Genomic DNA, 19,199 nt, shown 5'->3' on the forward strand with positions numbered 1-19,199 from the left:
CCCACAGATCATCAATTTCTATATGAATATGTTGATGGAGCGAAGTAAAGAGAAAGGATTGCCAAGTGTGCATGCGTTTAATACCTTTTTTTTCACTAAGTTAAAAACGGCTGGTTATCAGGCAGTGAAACGTTGGACAAAGAAAGTGGATGTATTTTCTGTTGACATTCTTTTGGTGCCCATTCACCTAGGAGTGCACTGGTGTCTTGCTGTGAGTACTTCTCTTGTTTTTGATACAATTTAAAATACGTGATCTATTTTACAGATAGTAGTGAGCAGTGGTCCTACATTCACACTGGATGATAGAGTAATACTTAGTTCGCTGAAAACTGGATAGATTAATGAACTTGCTGTCAAGAGTGGGAGATAACTGTACTTTGGAATTTCCAAACTGAAATTTCCTTTGCTGGAAATATTTAAAAGGAAGTTATAAGGTCTAAGCAGTGTCAAGGCCAGGCATGGGGAGAAAGTGACCTTTTAATGATGCTGCCAATTCAGATTCTGCAATGATTATTTCTGCCTAATTGTGACTTGGCTTTGCATACTTGGTAGTTTAGTATTTTTTTAATGGTGCTAAGAACATGGATATAGTAGCTTAATGTATTAACAAAAGTATAAGAATTATTTCACAATCTATTTTGAATTACATTTGAAAAGTATAAAGCCAAAGGAAATTCTCCAGGTAAAGAAACAAGACCCAGGATCTGTTACCATCTTTCTGGAACTGTGTGGAAATCATCTCGCTCAGCTAACATTCTGTATAGAGCACATTATGTCTTCAGTGTTGCCCATGTTGCAGATGGAGAGCCCGAATACTAGGAAAAGGTGTCAGGGCAGTAAATGGGACCACCCGTTACTCGGCCCCCACAATAGTTCTATGTAAATAGTCTCCTGTTGCTCTTTCTTCTGTGGATTAAGCATCAGTCAAACTTTTCATGATCTCATTGGAAATCTGGCAAAAAGTTCCAAGTTCCAGGGAAGGGAAAAGCTGAGAAACCCGTTTTCTTTACTTTATAAACACACAGATTTTCTATTCCCAGGTTGTGGACTTCAGAAAGAAGAATATTACCTATTATGACTCTATGGGTGGGATAAACAATGAGGCCTGCAGGATCCTTTTGTAAGTAAGGAGTTGAGAACAGAAGAGTTTGGTGTTGGGTATGTGTTGTGTTTTTCCAGCTATTGAATTCAGTTCTTTGATACTGTCAATGAAGTGATTAATAAAGGAAGTCTTCATAGTAAGAAGGGATATTATATATTTAAGCAAGTTTTATAATACCAAAAATATGCTCTAATGGGGACAATTACTGTCCCAGGGCACTAAAATATAGCATAGATAGATAAATGGATAGATAGATAGAGAGAGAGAGAGATTGATTAGATAGATAGATGAACCACATAGAAATCATCTAATCCAACCTTCTGATTCTTCAGATAAAGAAGCCACGCCCCACCAAGTGGCTGTGGTTTGCTTAGGTCCTACTAGTTAGCGGCTCAGTGGGGAGCCAGAATGCAGGGCTCTTTATGCTGCACCTGTTTCCCTTTCCAAAACACCTGTTCCTCACTGTACCGCTCTGGTGGCCAGGAGGAGGTAGGTTCCAGGATGGTGAGCAGTTAAGAAGAGTGCTCTGTATGAGGTGTGCACTCAACAGATTGTTGATTTAGATTGAATTTTCAGAGAAGAGAGAATCAAGACTAAAAATCTTCATATTGCTAGAATCAAGTATCTTCATATTGCTAGAGAAACATTCTTCCATTAGACTGAGTTCTAAAAGAATATATAAACCAAGGGAAAGAGTCAAAACTGATCCTTGGGAGGAACAGTAGGTAGAAGGAGGCTGGGTATTCAGAGGTAGAGGTCCTGCTTCTCTTATGGTGACAGGGTGGGCATGAATTGTGGGAGCCCCAAAGGTAGCCTGGCACTCCAGAGATCCCCCCGCCTCCAGCACTGTATACTGTTTCTCCAGAGGTGCAGCTGAAAATTCTTCCCGAAGATTGTCAGCCCCACTGTTAGGATGGTAGGTGCCATCAGTGTTCCCCACAGCTCATCTCATTCTCCTAATTCCTTTAGGCAATACTTGAAGCAAGAAAGCATTGACAAGAAAAGAAAAGAGTTTGACACCAATGGCTGGCAGCTCTTCAGCAAGAGAAGCCAGGTACTTTTCTTCTTAGGGAGATGGACATCCTGAGGTTCGGATATTTGGGAAAGGAAGGGAAGGGAAGGGGAGGGGAGGGGAGGTAAGGGTTTTACTGCCTGATTCCCAGGGACCTTCTGTCATAGTGTCTAGCCAGACTTCAGCTTGGCTGTTTGGTTTCTCTGAGAAGGTGGAATAAACTCTCTGGGAAAACTAGGAGTGTATTTCTTATGGAGAAGTAGGTTTTCTAAATGTCCAGCTATTTGCTAAGCTTTTCACTCCTGTGGGAAATGTTTGCTGATTGGCCCTTGTGGAGGGACCAGGTTTTACATCTTTATGTGTCATGGAAGTTTAAGGTAGTCCGCTATATAATAAATATGAAGGACACAGGCCTGACTGGGATGCTCTATTTTCTTGTCTGAGTTGTTCTGAGTGGGGGTGGGAGAGGGTCATCTCTTCAAAACTCAGGGAAACCTGTTAAATTTATATCCTTTGGTTCTTATGTATAAATCTAATAAGGAGGAAGGAAGCTTGGAAAGATGTCACCCTTTTGCTGTTTTTGGTCCTTCAGGAAATCCCACAGCAGATGAATGGAAGTGACTGTGGCATGTTTGCCTGCAAATATGCTGACTGCATTACCAAAGACAGACCCATCAGCTTCACACAGGTGAGCCAGGCCTTCATGGGGCCATGGCCACCCCCTGTTCAGGCTGCTGATAGATGCTTCTCCACGTGGCTCCTAATACTGGTGGTTACTAGCCGGGCCACATCACGAGAAAAAGGACCGTGATAGGCCACATCCTCAGTCACCATACATCACCTGTTGCAGTCACAGAGTCCTGGTCAGCAGCAGAGCCGCCTTCTCTGCTCATCTCCCCCACCTGCCTCAGACCCTGTAGGAGACAGAGCCTGGGGCCAGAGCCAGGTTTCTTCAGTGCCCTTTATTTGGCCAGCAGTGAGGCTGTGGGGCAGGTCACACCCTGACTGCCTAGTGTAGCTTGTCTGCCACCCTCCTTCCTACCCTTCACTTGGTGCAGCTGGTCAGTCTTCTCTTAATTTGTGATTTATTTCTGTCCATGTGGTCTGTCACTTTTGTCCAGAGACCAAAGTAGATTGAGACTAGAGCTTATGTTTATTCTGCATCCTCCACTTAACTCTTTACTTACTTCTGTTTAAATGAACGGCTTTACCAGATTTTCTGCCGTAGCCCTTGGGTGGAGCTGACTCTTGTAGTTCCCGCAACTCTTCCCCTGAAAAGTGAGTGTTTTATTTTCAGGCCTCAGATTTCATACCTTCTTAAAAGTTCAACACAGAGGACTTGACAGACACCATTCTGAAAACTTTGGAGTCATTTGGGTCTAGCCTGGGGACTCCTGGCAATGCCCAGTAAGCCTTAGGCTGTACCAGTGGAAAATAGCAATAGAGATAGCAGTGGAAAGAAAAAAGTCACACCTAATCAGGAATGAACCATTCAAAGAGCAGAAATGCAACTGCGACTAGCTGAAACCTCCAGAAGGAAAGGGTTGGGCCTGGATTAAAGAAACGGAAGTTAAGGATGTCTTCATGTCCCCGCAGCAACACATGCCATATTTCCGGAAGCGGATGGTCTGGGAGATCCTCCACCGGAGGCTTCTGTGAGGACTGTCTCAGTCGGCAGCCACTGACCATGGGGACCAGCTCAGAACAGCCGCTCTCGCCCTCTGTCTTGTGCAGCCCTCGGTTCAGGACCAGGCCCGGTGACACGCGTTCACAAGCACACCTGCCTTTCCTTTTGTATCTCAGATACTATTTTTGCAAAGAAACTTTGGTGCTGTGAAAGGGGTGAGGGACATCCCTAAGCTGAAGAGAGACTGTTTTTCATGTCTTCAGCTCTGCCCTCTTGTTTTCAAAGGACTCCTGCCTCACTCAGTTCTTGTTGGGGGCTGAGAGTCTTGGTCTTCTGTGAGCTCTTGTTGCTAGGCCTTACTGAGAGGAAGGGGCGTGGGCAAAGGGTGGGGATGAAAACCACCAGCACATGCACGCACACATATACACACAGGACTTTCAAGATGTGTCATCAGGAGGGTGCCTGTATACTGGACTTCGAGGCACCTGTGTAAGTCCCTACTCCAGGCCTTTTCCTATTTATATGCCCCTCTGTGAAATCCGTCTGCTTCCATGCAAGGCTGTTCTATCATGTGTAGCTTCCTCCCACCCTGAAGCACATCACCCGAGCCCTGGGTGGACCCCAATGCCCCGAGCAGTCCTTTCCTTAAAAGCAGGGGTTTGCATGTGCTTACAGTACGTGCTGTGGGGGAGGCCCACCTAGGGGGAGGTGCAGCAGAGCGACAGGCACCACTTTCATTGCTGCCACCTCCTGCCCAAGAAGAAGGCCCGCAGTCTTCAGCATAGAATTCCAGCATTGATGAATGCGGATCTAGCTTGACCTGTGGCTAGTTCAGATGTGTTTCTAACCACAGAGAATTTAATATATATATTTCACAGGGATGTGCTTTTTTTTAAAGGCTGAATATGTTCACCATTTTAGCCTGTACATTTATTTCCATTTTCCACATTTAGCTCCAGCACGCCCAGCTCCCAGCCCCTGTGTAGGGTGTTTGTGGACTTCTAACAATATTTTGAGGGCTGGATGAACTTTGGCTTAGGGGTAATGGTTACAGAGGGAGGCGAGATTTTCAATTAGAAAACGGGTGGAATCTGTACGGTCAACTTAGATTAAAAGCCACTGTTCCTGTCATTCTTTGTAGCCTCCTACCCTCGGTGCCCCCCAGGCCAGGTAGTGACATGGTCCAGTGCCAGTGTTATTTTGTACTGAAGCACCAAAATAGGAACATTTTATACCTTTTTCTGTATAGTAACAGGTAGTTTTGTATGAAATCTTTTTTCCTCTCCCCTTGTGCCCCATCCTTTCCAACATTGTGCTTTCTCCCTGGGCTTATTTGAAAAATTTACTCTGTTTTATACCAAGCTTGTTTAGTACATTTTTCTATGTTTTACCACAGGTTACAATTTGAAAAGAAAACTATTTTTTTTAACTATTCCATTGTCAACTGAATGTTACTATTTCCACTTCAGCAACTAAATGTCCTGTCGTTTTCATGACTGCCTGCCTGCCTTTTGGGGGAAGACTATTGTTTCTTTTCTTTTTCTTCTTTCTTTCTTTCTTTCTTTCTTTCTTTTTTTTTTTTTTTTTTTTGTGTGTGTGTGTGTGTATGTTTGTGTTTTCCATAGAAAATAAATAGCTTTCTATATATGAGTTGCTGGGACCTTTCATGCTCTCCTTTAGAAAGCTAAGGCATACAGGCTCATTGTAGGGCTCCTGAATGCTGATTCTTGGCCCTTAATATATTTAAGTGACAGCTTGAAAGGCGGCAGTGTGGTATAGATTTGGTCTAGGAATCGAAAGGCCTGGCTGTTTCAGGTGCTCTCACTGTTGTCTGGGGGATTCAGAACAAGATAGTTCTCTGTTTATTGTTTATCCATTTTTAGATACCATCTGTCTTCCCTTCCTCACAGACTTTCTCTACAGACAGAGCAGCAAGTGTTTATCGCCACGTACAGCAGGGAATGAAGCACACGACAAAAGCACTTGGAAAACCTTATAAGGGATGTTGAGCCTGTCTGAACCTGGCCCCACTTTCTGACCAGTGCAGTTTGGAAAAGGGAAGCTAGTGATCCTGAGACCACTCTTCATGGGTGGGCCAGGCAAGCCAAGACCTAAGTTGTGGCCCAGGTTGGCTCAGTGGGAACCCAACAGATTTACATAGCGGACCACTCTTTACAGCAAGCTAGTTAACAAGAGCAGGACTATCATCTGGAAACCTCTTTTCTCCTTCATTTAAAGTTGGGCTTGGGTGACCAGGAAGAAAAAGAAAAGAAGACTGCCTCCCATGGACAAGGGCATGCTGGCATGTCCTTTTTCACCTGCTGTAAACTCAAGCCTGTTACTTTCCTCATCTCCTGTCTTCCCCTGTTCCTGTGCTCAGTGCTCTTTATCATCATAATCACCTACCTGTCCTAAAAAAGGAACACTTGAGGGATGATATACTCTAGATGCTAGATAGCCTTCAACAGACAGCCCCAGAGATCACTCCTGGACCCTTGTACAGAGAAAGCCAGATGGACTGTTCATGCCCATTTGAGAGTATATGGTCTGAGGCACAGAGGCCGGTCCACCCCATTCATCCCCTGAGAGCCACTGTGGCTCCTGTTCAGGGTGGAATGTGAGTGCTTTTCCCTTGTCAGACCTGTGCCTGTGTACACTGACTCCTCTGTGTATGAGGTGCTTCGTGCTCTGTGGTGTCAGCTTCCCTCCTCTTCAGACGCTGTGCTGGTACTTTCTGTCCACTGGTCCTGGCGATGCTAGCCCAGGTGTTCGTGTCCGGGGGTAGACGCAGGGACCAGGACAAGCCCCACCAACAGCCCCATCCCATAGGGTGTCCATCCCCACCTGGTTTTATGGGGCTCATAAAAGTCTTTACTGGGTAGGGGGTAGGGAAGAGGGTTCACTTAAAAGCCCCAAGGTCTTATGTTTTAGCCTTTGGTCCTGTGCCATCCCTCTGATTCACAAATACGTCTTGCCCAAGTAAAGGAGACGGCTGTCCCTTGATTTCTGTCTTCTCCCTTGCTCCCCCTGGATGGGCCAGAGTGAAGTGGAGTGTGACTCTCTTACCCTGGGGTTCCACATACTGAAGAGGGCCGGAAAAGGAGGCCTGAGGCCGTCAGGCCCCATCATTGACTTAGAACATGTTGCATGCTGAGCTCCTGGGAAAGGTGCCATGTTTCTCTGCCAGGAACAATCGACCCACAACTTCAAATCCACCCTAAAACTTTGGAAGGGACAAGTAAGACTCGGGCCGGCCTCTACCCTCATAGCCCACAGCCTTATTTCACCTGTGCTGAATGCTAACATCTGCCTGTTAGGAGCCCATGACTGCATTCCCAGCTTTGGAGGTGGGGAGGGACAAGCATACATGGGGTCATGATGGCCACTCAGTCAGATAGGGGGGACTTACGCATGCATCCCCCATGGGAAAGAAAAGAGAAACGAGACTTTGAACCAGAAGAGCAACGCTGGAGAAACGATAGTGCAGGATGCCTCCCCGGCCAGTGAGGGCTAAGGAAGGGAGAGCCGATTGTGAGTAGTTCAACCACCTGTCCAGGGTCTTGTCAAAGTCTAAGATTCTGAACTGTTCCTGAGGGCCATCATGTTGCTTGGAATAAAAATTGATCAAGGTAGGGATTGAAAGTCTAAAGCCAGTGTAACACTGGCTTGGTTTTAGAGTTAAGGTGCAGAGGAGAGGCTTTACTCTTATGGGACGGATCCTATCTGCTGACTTTCCCCATCCTGAGCGGAGGAGTAGCCATCAACTACTTGACCTCTGGAGACTGCCCTTCCACCCTTCACAGGACATAGTGCTGGGAGAGAGGCACACGCAGAGCCCGAAGTCCTTAGTCTGCTGGGTACGCCTCGTTTGGTGTACCAGTTTATTCCTTTCACAAGTGCCTACAAGCACATACACAAGTTCCATCTCCTTGAAGCCTTCCATGATTACATTTTCTTAGAATCTTACCTGGATATCTGCATCCTTATAAATCACCAAGTCACCATGTAGTATTTGTATTGTAATCTGCCTTTTACATCAGGAAGAGACTAAGACATATTGCCACTGAGGGCAGTGAATGGTTTTGGTGCTATTAAACTAGGAGTGCAAATTGCTTCTCTAGCCTGGAGCAACTTGATTGAACAGGTATTTAGAAAGACAGATGTGCAGGGGGTGGGGAAAGGGCCACTGATGCAGGCTCCCCGCAGCGACCAGCTCCTCTGTGCGGCCCCAAACAATTCCTCCCTGTTCTCTAGCTCAGTGCGCCCTCTGCTCTCAACAGAAACCCCTTCCTCGGCAGCTGAGCATGCTCTTCACAGGTCTCAGTCTCCATCACGAGGGGCAAATCAAAGCAATTCTTTCTACACATCTTTCTATTACATGTGGTTTTTCCCCATCTTTTTCTGTTTCTAGGGATACTATACGTCCCTCAGACTGAGACTGTAGGTCCCTTGCTGTCTGCCTTGTCCTTTAAGTGAACTGTTTTACGCGCTGCCTATGGCTGTTTGTTAGCCAGAGCTAAGTCTCTGGAGGGCATTTCCTCATTTGATATCTCCTGGGGGGCCTCATGCCACATGTTTAATAAGCATGTGCTTAAGCATTGGGTTTGGGGGCCTTGGAAGGTGGAGTGAGTGAGGAGATGGTGTGACCACATGTCCCTGAGGACCTTACAATCTAACTAATTTAGGAGGCCAGGCAGACACCAAGCAAAGGGCCTTATCAAGAAGGCCCACTCATAGGTACCTGGTCTAGTCTGACACTCTGTGGATGATGGAGGGGCAGAGATGGAGATGAGTTAGGGATGATGTCACCTTTATCTGCCTATCTATGTGTGACTCCCTCCCTAGTTTTTAAAAGTTGGTTTATCTGAAATAAACTGTGGATTTTGCTTTCTTGCTTTGACAGGAAACTACCTGCTAAAAAGGACTTGATGGTATTTGTCTTTCTAAGACTGTCTCTCTGTCTCTCTGATGGTTCTGTCTCTGTGTCTGTGTCTCCTGATCCAAGCTGGACCAGTGATTGGATCCTTGGTGTGGTCTGGATTCCTGAGTCCACCCCTTAACCAGGAGTGAATACTGTTCATTCACTCATTTCATTCCACATACTGGAATTGAAGCCTGGAGCACAAATAACATGCAAATCTGTGGCTTCCTGGCACTTTTTAAAACCAGACATGTCCGTGGAGCTGGCCAGAGAGCCCTCCTGGGCCAAACACACCAGTCAGGACTCAGTCCACCCTAGCAGCGCCCCTTGTCTCCTCGGCCCTCTCCCACACCCCTGCCTCCTAGCAAGCCGCTGCTCTACCTGCGAGGCTCACAGGCCAAAGACTAAGACATAAGAAATTATCAACTTCTAAAAAAATCTATGTTGGTGAAACAGTTTTATCTGTGTTGAGTTAGGAGAGCCCCTTATAGTCTCCAAGACGTTACTGAGTTCTAACATGTTTGTAGGCAGCCATTTGAAAACATTTGGGGTGAAAAGGAGCACCTTCAGGCATGACTCCTGAACTGATGATGGCCTGCATCCGCCCTCCTGTCAGCACACAGGCAGACCCCCTCAAGTGAGGGTCAGGCCCAGGTGAACCAGGCTTGGCCTCTGGCCCCACCCACACTGGACGTGTCCTGTGGTCTTGGGCACAGCAGAAAGTTCTAAGGGCAGGGGGACAGGGCTGGGGTTCCTTAGGAACCTGTGGCCCAGGCACCCTCTCTGAGCCCTAGGATGGTGTTCTGCCTTGCTCCTGTGCCCTGGTTCCCACCAGCCCATCACCCGCCAGTGATTCGCGCCTGAGGCCCTGTGTGGCTGCTGCCTGTCTCCAGCAGCTCCCCTGCAGTCGGCCCCCAGGCCCCTTGGTGTTTGACCAGCCACGCTTGCGTCCGTCTCACGTCTCACACACCCTGCTTGCTGCCTCCTGCTGCCTGGTCTGAGGGCTGTTCCCCAGGTGTCCTGACTGTGCCCTCACTTCGGGCTCTGCTGCAGGGTCAGACCACACCCCAGTTCTTACCTGCCCTAGCTCCCATACCTCCGCTGTTCAGCATTCAATATCTGACTATTCAGTCATTTGTCTGGTCTGACTCTCTCTAAAATGTCTATCCTGTTCACTCTGTGTCCCTGTTGCTTGGAACAGGTGAAGGAGAGACCTGTTGAAGGAGTGTATGGATGACCATTATTCTGCCTCTCTGACCAGGCTGCCCTTCCGTTTGGATGGCCTCCACCCGACTCAGGGGTTCACCTCGTGTCTGGTTGATGATAAGAGTGAGCATGTTGGAGCCTGGTCCCAGCCAGTGCCAGTACCTCATGTGCATTAACTCATTTCATTCTCACAAGTACCTAATATAAGTACTATCATTATCCCCATTTCTCAGGTGAGAATATGAGGAGTGTAGAGATTGAACAAGTTGCCCGGTCTCACACAGTCAATAATAGAAACAGGCTCCACGCCAAGAGCATGTGTCTCTGAAGCCCTTCAAAGCCCTGTGATCTGCTGCCTCCATGCAGGCAGCGCTGTTTCTCAGCAGGGCACGTGCTTGACCTGGACATTGTGGCAGCTCTCCTCGCATGAAGCCAGAGAGGAGACTCTTCCATGGGGTCTGCAAAATCCGGTCCTCCCTCTTTGCTCTCATGAGCAGGATTGAAGTCCTCATCTGTCCCTCCACCTTGGTTTGCAGGGTCAAGGGGAATTCCTCTCATTCACTTCCTCTTGGCTTCTTGAGAAAGGGAGCTGGTGAATCCCCTTCACCCTCCTAAGACAACCCTTTCCCCCACTGTCTGTATTTTCCCCTCCCACACTTGTCCCCCAACTCTAGGCATCAGCAGAGTTTGTCCTTTGAGGCCTCTGTTCTAACCTGGAGAGGGAAGGCTGAGGATCAGGGCGGTGAGGAGGGAAGCACCAAGCAAATTCCCCCCATCCCACAAGGTCTCCGGAGTCGAGGGCGTGTGTAGGGACGTGTGCAGGCGTTGCTGGTGTCCTGCGATGTTCTGTGTCACCTTTCCCTGCTGTGCCTCGTGCTCTGTCCCCTCGGTGTGGAGTTAACCCCCAGCACTCCAGCTGGTCCGAGAATCTCAGGAATGCATGCCCCCGTGCCCTCCGTACTGCCCCCCACTCCCCACCTTCACACACAGCCCCTGTACAGGAGGAACTTAGTTCAGGCTGGCAACCATGGCAGGACAGGTCCTGCTCTCTCAGTGGAGAAAAACAACACACCCTCTCTCCAATTTCTCCCCCAAAAGCAGTCTGCCAGTTTCAGCTTCCTCTCCCACCCTTGCCCCTCCCTGGGGGCCTCTCTTGATGGTAATTACTAATAATTGTTTCCCCTTGGCTCTCAAGGCCTTTCTTTGCCTGCCTGAGCCAACAGTTCTGTGTCTGCTTGGGAAACAGGCTCAGCTCAGACCAGAGGCAAGCCTCTTTGGGCCTCGAAACCCCAGCTATCTCGCTTTAAGTCAGAGGGCAGCTTTGACCACGGATGCGCTTGAAGGGAAGGCTTCTCCTTGGACTCGTCCACCGCCGCAGGGAATAGTGATCAGACTTAGGGCGCATGTCCCAGCAGCAGGACCCTGAGGACTGGGCGTTTCCTTCCGTAGATCTCAGCTCAGGGGTCTGTGGGGCTTGGCCTGGGGGGCAGGACTCCTGAGCGGGGTCTCTGAGCCCCACAGCTCTAGCGGTGGTGGTGTGGGGCTGCCTGTTTTGCCCACCAGGCCCTCTCCACACCAGGGGATCAGCGCCCACCCCCCAGATCCCCAGCCCCGTACACCATCCTGTGCCTGGGGGGTGAGGAGGCCTTTTGCCAGAGCTTTAGGCCATCACAGGCATGGCGCAGGTGCACACACGGTAGCTTTATGTTGCTCTGTGCTGGTGCTGCTAGCGTCTGGATCACTGCCACAGCAAATGGTGACCGGCAGGGGGATAAGGGCACGGGAGGAGGACTGTGGGTAGTGAGGGTGGAGACCAGAGCTTGGGTGGGAGTGCAAAGACACACACATCGTCCCCGACCCTGCTTCATTCTACCTCCAAATAGAGGTCCCAGTGGTCCAGAGCCCTTAAGAATCCTATATATCCCTTGGACGAGGATTTGGGCACGTTAGCCAGAGAGAAGAGGATGAAGGAATGTTTTATCTGTTCATTCATTCATTCATTCATTCATTCAGCTAATATTATTCAGTGCCTACTATATCCCAGATCCCTGTGGTAGGTGCTGGAAATGTCCTCCATCTCCTGATCCAAGCATATAGCACTTTGCTCTAGTCCCAGCCTAAAGCATTTTGTCTCCCGGTCCCGCTTCCAGGCACCACCAACAGCCTGAGCCTCATCTTTTCCCACCCACTTCCTCCCAGACTCATTGCTACTTTGCCAGCCGCTTTTCTACTAGCAGCAGAGTGCCTTGTCTATGGACATGAGGATGGAGAAAGGACCAATTTCATTCAACCCCAGACATGCTATAAAGGATCTGGGCTGAGGTTTCCTTTAGATTCAGGATTAAGATGCTGCACCTTCTAGACCTTGGCCTCTCCTTCCTTTTTTGCTCTCTTTGGACCAAAGAATCAGATGAGGTTTTTATCAGAATGTCTGCTTGCATCTAAGAGTGTTCATTCATTTATTTATCCATCTACCCATCCACCTATCTATCTGCTTATCCATCTACCCAGCCACTCACTCACTCACTCTTTTGGGACATACTCTGTGCCAGGCGCTAGGAACAGAGGAATGAATGTGGTATGGTCCTTGATCTCTGTGGGCCTATTTTTGGTCCCCAGTGTAGCTCTCAGCCTCAGCTACTGCCTCAGAACCCAGCTCTCCCTCCTCCCCTCACACGGGGCACAGAGTCCAACTGAAGAGGCCTCCCAGGAACTTGAAGTCCTGAGCCAGACACCGCCAGTTGTGAGGACTGGGGCCAGGGGCATGGGGCTCAGGCTGGTGGGTGGAGGGCGAGGAAGGCACCCGGCCAGGCCACCGAGCCCATCACTGTGCTTTGGCTCTTTCGGTGAAAAAATAGCAAGTTTGGACAAGTGTGTCCCTGTGTCCTGAGCTCTGGGTTGCTCCCAGACAGGAGTTGCTCCATTAAACAAGCCACAGCCAAGGGCAACAGGAGCCCAGAGAGGACTAGGAGGGGGAGTGGGAACACGGGGCTCAGGATGGGACTTGAGCCAGGCCTGTCCATCACAAGCACAGTGGCTGAGTGAGGCCTGCTGGCCGGGTTGCATGTGTGAGGGCTCAGGAGCTGCGGGTGAGGCTGGGGCAGGAGAGGCCACACCCAGACTCACAGACGAGAAGACGGACACACGGTGTAAAACACACACAGCCACGAAGGTAAATAGGGTCATCAATCTAGAATTCTGGGGACATTAACCAAAGGTCCTTCCCCCAACCCCAGATGGGTAGCAGGAGGTTGACAATTGGATTTAGAAAAGGTTATGACAGGCACCACAGAGTGTGTGTGGGTGTGTGTACTCCATTAACATATGCGTTTTTGAGTCTGTGTAACTTCTTATGTGTCTTCTACTTCATTCTAAAATCAGGACTCCAAGTGGTTTGGGCTTCTCTGCGCCTCTCCTCCCCTTTCCCCACATGGCTGAAGGGACCTACACACACACAGGCTCACACAGCCTTAGAAACAGAGGTCCATTCATAGCAGGACACTGCGGCCCCTCGCCCAGGCTGGCCTGTGGTTGCCGCCCTGTGGTGCCAATACACACGTGAGAGACGTGCGCCTCTGCACAGGTACCCTTGCCCCTGAGCGCACACAGCCCCACTCCAGCCCCACTGCCTCTCACCACCATGTGCGGGGCGCTCTGGGCTTTTAGCCTGTGCTCTGGCTTTGACCATTCTCAGTCCCTTTTGCTCAACCCTGGACCTCTTGAGTTAACCCTTGAACAAGCACCTCAGCACCCCATGAGCACGCAGCGCCTCCTGTGCCTGTGCCCAGGAGAGGAAGTGAGCACCTTCTCATCTGAAGAGCAGGATGGAGGTGGTTCCTCCCAGGGAAGGGGGAAGCAAAGGTTGTTCAGGTTGGGGTCCCAGTCTCAGCTATGCCACCTGCAAGCTGTGGGTCCTCAGGCAAGTCAATCCCTCTGGGCTTCAGTCTCTGAACGGTGAGGTGAGTAGAGGTAAACCTGAGGTCCATACATAAACCTGAGATGATATGCAAGACAGGTAGGATTCTACATTTTGCTAGAAAGTGGTTTCAGAAGTTCAGCCAGCTTCTCATACTCTGAGTCTATATTTGAGATTCAAGTGTGTCCACTGAAAATCCACTCAGGCATCTAAGGTAAGTGTCAGCCTCACTTACACCGAGGGCCGAGGCCTTCCCTTTGGACTCTCCCCTTTACCTGACCCAGCTTGCAGAGCCACACTTCCCATCATCACCTCCGTGAAGAGCCCAGCTCAGGCTTGGCAGAGGCTCTTAGCTGACGGACCCCTGTGGTGGGAGAAGGACAGACTGGACAGCCAAGCCCCGCAGGGGTCGAGGGGCTGGAAAGCGAGGAGGATGGGGGAGGCACAAGGAGTAGTGACTATGGTGCTGGGCCTGCTGAGTGCTCACTGGATGCCAGGCATCACGTGACCCACCAATGAAGTAAATATCATCATTCCCATTTTACAGATGAGGAGACTGAAGCTTAGGGAGCTTATCAGTTGCTCGGGATTACTTGACTGATAAGTGGTAGAAACTAACACTCAAAGCAGGTCTGTCTGTCTCCAAAGTCCTTACTCTTCAAACAGAAGAGATGAGAGGGCATCGAGAGGATGGCCATGTCCCTGGTGGCGTTTCAGTGAGTGCCACACTGCTGCAGAAGGAGTCCCCTTTCGGAGCCAGCTGCCTGCCTGAGCCGGTCCTTGGGGGTGTGAGGGCGGCAAGGAAGCTGGGCCGAAGCCACTGGCTCTTTAGGACTTTTGCCAAGACCTGGCTCAAGGCCTCTTTGTTCACTGCCCTGACTTCTACAAGGAACCCTCCATCCCAGGGTCCTGGTGACTCTGCCAGCACATAGGGGTCTCCTGTTCCTTCCACCCTCAGCCAGATAACAGCCAGACCCCATTCATGCCACAAGGTCCCTAAAAATGTGGGTGACTCAGGGACCAGGGGCGAGACCTCTAGGGGGGTGGGGGAGGGAGGAAGGACTGTGCCAGAGAGTGAGTGGCTATTCCCCAGACACATGTCACTTCTTTGGAGGCAGAGAATCAAAGATTTATTAGCTGTGTATTTTTACATTACTTAAAAGAGTATGCAGATTCTTATCAATTTGCTGTTAAAGGGCCCAGAACTCCCCCAATCACTTCTTGATGCTGCTTCCCTATCCTCTTTTTCCCCTAATGCTTCCCATCCCCCCTTTGCCTCTGCAGGATCAAAGAGAGCAGAAAAGATGCAAAAATATGCCAGTTGGATTCTTGATGGGTACGCCTGAACTCAATTCCAGCCCCTCATCCCCAGACTGGAGTCTAGAAGTAACCAGAGCATGCAGGAGGGAACCCTAGCCCCTAAGGCTGTCTGGAGGCAGGGGTGAGCTCCACTGGGGATGGGTGCCAGGGATTCTCCTCCTCCTTGCCTAGTCCCCTTGCTGGACCCTGCAAAGACTCCATTCTTCTTACTCTTTTTTGCCCTAGCCCTTCTGGATTTGGGCCCCACCACCTTCCTGAGGGTAATTCTGGAGTCATTATTGAAGTTCCCAAGCCCAGGAAGAATATGACTTAGAGCCCTGAGGGAGCCTCTCTTTCTGTGGCCTCATTTCTTTGCCCCCTTTGCAAGGGACAGTGTGAGGTTGTTCCCAAACAGGCTTTGTTTCTCTTGCTCACCTGGGGCCCACGCCTGGAGTACTTCCTTCAGGGGCCCCTGGACTCCACTAGGTAGTCACCTCCTGTCCAGCACAGGCATCTTCCTACCCTGGCAGCCTGGTGCATTTTCACAGACAGCTCCAGAGCCCTCCTCTCAGTGCAGAGCAGTGTGGCCTAGGGGCCCAGGGGTCTGTGCTGGTGGAAGGTCTCCAGGAGGAATGGTCCAGTGGTGGACTAGAAACAACTTAAGGACACCAGTAGGGCAGAGACACCAAACTGACAATTAATAATTTAATCTCCAATTTTTATTTCTTCTAAGCATAAAAGTAGTCAGCATGGTAAAAGTCAAAACTTTTTTGGACTTCCTTACATGTCCTTTACCATTAGAACTGCTGCTGTGTTACTATCACTCTTCCCAAAGTTGGCACTTGCAAAGGTTCTAAGCCAGCCCCAAGGCATCTGCGCTATCCTGAAACAAGAGGAAAAGCAGCCTGGGAAAGTTAGCCCTCCATGGCTCCCGAAGTGGGGGTAGTGTGCCCTGGAAAGGGCATAGGGTCTGGGCCAAGGGGCTTAGGTTCAAGCCCCAGAGCCATCATTTGCTGCCTGAGGGACCTTAGGCTTACCTTCTCTGAACCACCACTTTCTCCCCTCTACCTTGGCAAACTATTTTCCAACCGTTTACTTAAGTAGATTGTAATGAAGGTCAAATGGCATCGCAGAGGTCAAAGCACACTGAAAATAGTCAATGATCAACATTAGGTAACATTAGAGCCAAGGGTGGAGGCCATGTCCAGGGAGGCCACCAGAAGCTTTGTGATGGCATCTTATCCACCTCTCGGCCTCTAGTCTAACCCACAGATATCCAGGGAGGGAGGCCCTAGGCCTGGTCTCAGAACTTGGTAAAGGTGGTCTCTATATTGCTGAATAAGCACCCTTTAGTTATGTGAACAATGGTTTACGTTTAATCAAGGAAAATCTATTTTCCTAATTACAAACACAACCCATCAGGCCTCTGGGGGAAGTGAGCCCACTTTAGGGAGCCCTGACCAGGTCTGGTCCTTTGTCCCTGTGGTGCGACAGGGACCTTCGTCTCCAAGCTCACCATCTCCCTTGTGGCTGGGGCAGGACGTGGCCCAGTGGGCTCTGTCTGTCTCTTGGGCAGCCGTCGCAGCCCACTACTTGAAAACTGGCTCTCCTTGGACGTCCCTCAAGCTCTGAATTTTCTTCAGCTACTCTCACCCACCCCACAGATGAATTTATCTTCTCTGCTTGTGCCGTTTGGCTGTTTCTGTTTCAGGGACCCACAGCTCACTAAGCCCGACTGTTCTACCGACCTGGCCAAACAGCCATGTCTCTGTTCTCTCGGCCAGACCCTGGGGCCTGGAGTCCTGCCTCTGGGAATATTCCAGAACTGAGAACGTTAGTGCTGGAAGAGCCCTCAGCCCTCACCTGGTCCTACCCCAACTGCTGTATGTCTGGGGAAACTCAGACACCAGGAGGGGAAGGCTTTAAGGAGCATAGCCTTCCAGGCCCTCATCTGCCTCATGCATGCACCAGCTGTCACCTGAAGCCCTGGCCTGCTGGCCTCTCAGCCATGGAGACCCTGGGTCTCTCCCAGGCAGTTCATTCCATTGCCAAAACAATAAAGAATGTTCTTCCTGATACTGGGCTAAAATCAGCCTCCCGCTTCCCTTGATTGCAGCCTCCAAAGGGAGAGCCGACCTGGGGGAACAGTGGGGAATAAGCCACCCTCACAGGCAGCAGAGCAGCTGTCCTGGTTCGTTCTCGGCAACCTCTGGCCCCAGGGTTAAGGGGAAGGCCCAGCATCCTGATCACAGAGACCTGGGTCCACGTCGCACTCTACTCCTTAAGAGCTGCGTGATAGTGAGCACAGTACTTGGTCAGTCAAGCCCCAGGGCCCTCATCTGCAAAGGCTGGGGGAAGAGCAGTTCCCGCCCCCACAGGCCCCTCTGAGGATGCAGGGAGGTGGCATGAAAAGTTGCTCAGCAATGAGCTGGTGTGCTGTCAGCAGGCAGCCGCTGTGGGTTGTGTTGATGCTTATAAGAGTGTAGGTCTGGGTTCACACTGCCTTCTTTTGAATCCCAGCCCTTTCAGTTATTATGTATCTTACTTGACTGGACAAGTTACTTAACTTCCTTGGCCTCATATTCTACATCAATTTGGATATTTTCGGTTGCAATTTATAAAAAAAAAAATCTAACTTAAACATCTTAAACATATCAACCCACATACCTGAAAATCCTAAGGTCATGAGGGTTTCAGAAATAGTTTGATCAGAGCTTCAGCTTATTCTCTATGGCTTTGCCTCCCTGCAATGCTGGTTCAGCCTTGCTGGTGATCCTAAAAGGCTACCAGTGGCTCCAGGCCTCTCACCTGCACGTGTCACAGTCTAACATGAAGAGGAAAGTGAGGTCTGTTCTCCTCTCATCATGAAATCAAGCTCTGGCCTCCACTTTCTTTGGACCAACCTGAAGGAGTTCTTCTGGGATGGGTGATGGGTAATGGGATTACCAGGACCGGCCCAGACCCACCAGGAACTGGCACTGGGGTCGGCCTGCCCAAGCTGCAGGTCTGCTACGCAGTGGGGTGGGGGTGGGGTGACGGATACTGGGGGCAGGAGCCACCAGGCCTTCCTCGGGCACTGGCAAGGGCTAAATGCAGCAGTACATGCCAAGGGTCCAGGGCAGTGCTGAGACACACTAAGTGCTAATCATTGCTATTAATTATGGTTGTTATTAGTGTCACGATCCCTTTCAAACGTTGCTAAAGGCTGGTTTGAGGTATCATCTCGGAAGCATTGCCAAGCCTTTGATTTCCACAGCAGCCACGTTGCTGCAGTGCTAAGCCCCGTTTCCTTATCTCTCAGGCCTCCGTGCAGCCTCAGGACACGGGGGATGCTTTAGGCCCTGCAGTGCCAACACCTGCTTTCGATCAAGCTTTCTAGCGATCCCTAGCCCTCCCCTAGTTTCAGTGAATAGCTGCGCTGCCCTGCTCTGTGTCCCTGGAGCAGAGCTCCCTGATTAGCTTCCCCACATTTTAATATCTGCCTCCAAAAGTTGCTTTGAGGCTGTCTGGACCACAGCTCTGTTCTCCCCTTCGATCTGTGTCATTCAACATCAGCTCCAAGTGCCAGGGGAGATAATAGGTCATCCTCTGCTGGTCCAGAAATTAGCCCAGGAGAGGTAAACCTTCTAGAACAAACCTTTCCTCCTGGAAAAAAACTTTCAGAGGTATCTTCAACAGCATGTGTCCTACCAACCTCTGATCCTATATGGGTCAATTCCAAGTCTTAGTGATGAAAAACTACAGATTTCTTACAGCAAAGGATTTCACTTTCATGGTTAATATTGGAATCTACTCTTTTTCAAATGGCTGGTGCTGTGGGCTTCTTGCTACAGCAGAGAGAGCCTCTCCTGCAGCTTTCAGGGGGTGTTGCGTGGTGCCAGTCAAGACTCAGATGACGTCCAGGTCTACGGCAGCCCACTCCAGTGGGCTTCTTGCTGTCGCCCCTTCTTGTTGTCTTGCTGCGCTGTACACCTTAGAGTCCATTTGTATACCCTTCTACGGATCTACCCAATGTCCCTGGGAGGCGTGGGGAGGGGGGAGGCTTTTTATTTATAGTTTGCAGGTAAGGGAACCAGGCTGGAAGATTTTAAGTGGTGTGTACAAGACCACCAGCTA

At 49.9% G+C, this 19,199-nt stretch overlaps 1 protein-coding gene across 12 annotated transcripts in view; it reads left to right on the top strand.

Moving 5' to 3' along the window:
• Positions 1-8,681, top strand: part of SENP1 (SUMO specific peptidase 1) — a 63,873-nt gene extending 55,192 nt beyond the window's left edge. For 9 of the 12 annotated variants that reach the window (XM_037009255.2, XM_073214868.1, XM_037009259.2 and 6 more), the window contains 5 exons: positions 8-211; positions 1,041-1,120; positions 2,072-2,156; positions 2,707-2,802; positions 3,711-8,680. In XM_037009255.2, the coding sequence (XP_036865150.1) occupies positions 8-211; positions 1,041-1,120; positions 2,072-2,156; positions 2,707-2,802; positions 3,711-3,773 (528 nt within the window). In that variant the 3' untranslated portion in view covers positions 3,774-8,680. Of the gene's footprint in view, positions 1-7; positions 212-1,040; positions 1,121-2,071; positions 2,157-2,706; positions 2,803-3,710 lie in introns of all 12 variants that reach the window. The other 3 variants (XM_037009287.2, XM_037009285.2, XM_073214870.1) reach the window with 1 other exon arrangement.
• Positions 8,682-19,199: the final 10,518 nt, after the last annotated feature.

This window comes from Manis javanica, chromosome 10 (genome assembly GCF_040802235.1).
Source record: "Manis javanica isolate MJ-LG chromosome 10, MJ_LKY, whole genome shotgun sequence".
Classification (NCBI taxonomy): Eukaryota; Metazoa; Chordata; class Mammalia; order Pholidota; family Manidae; genus Manis; species Manis javanica.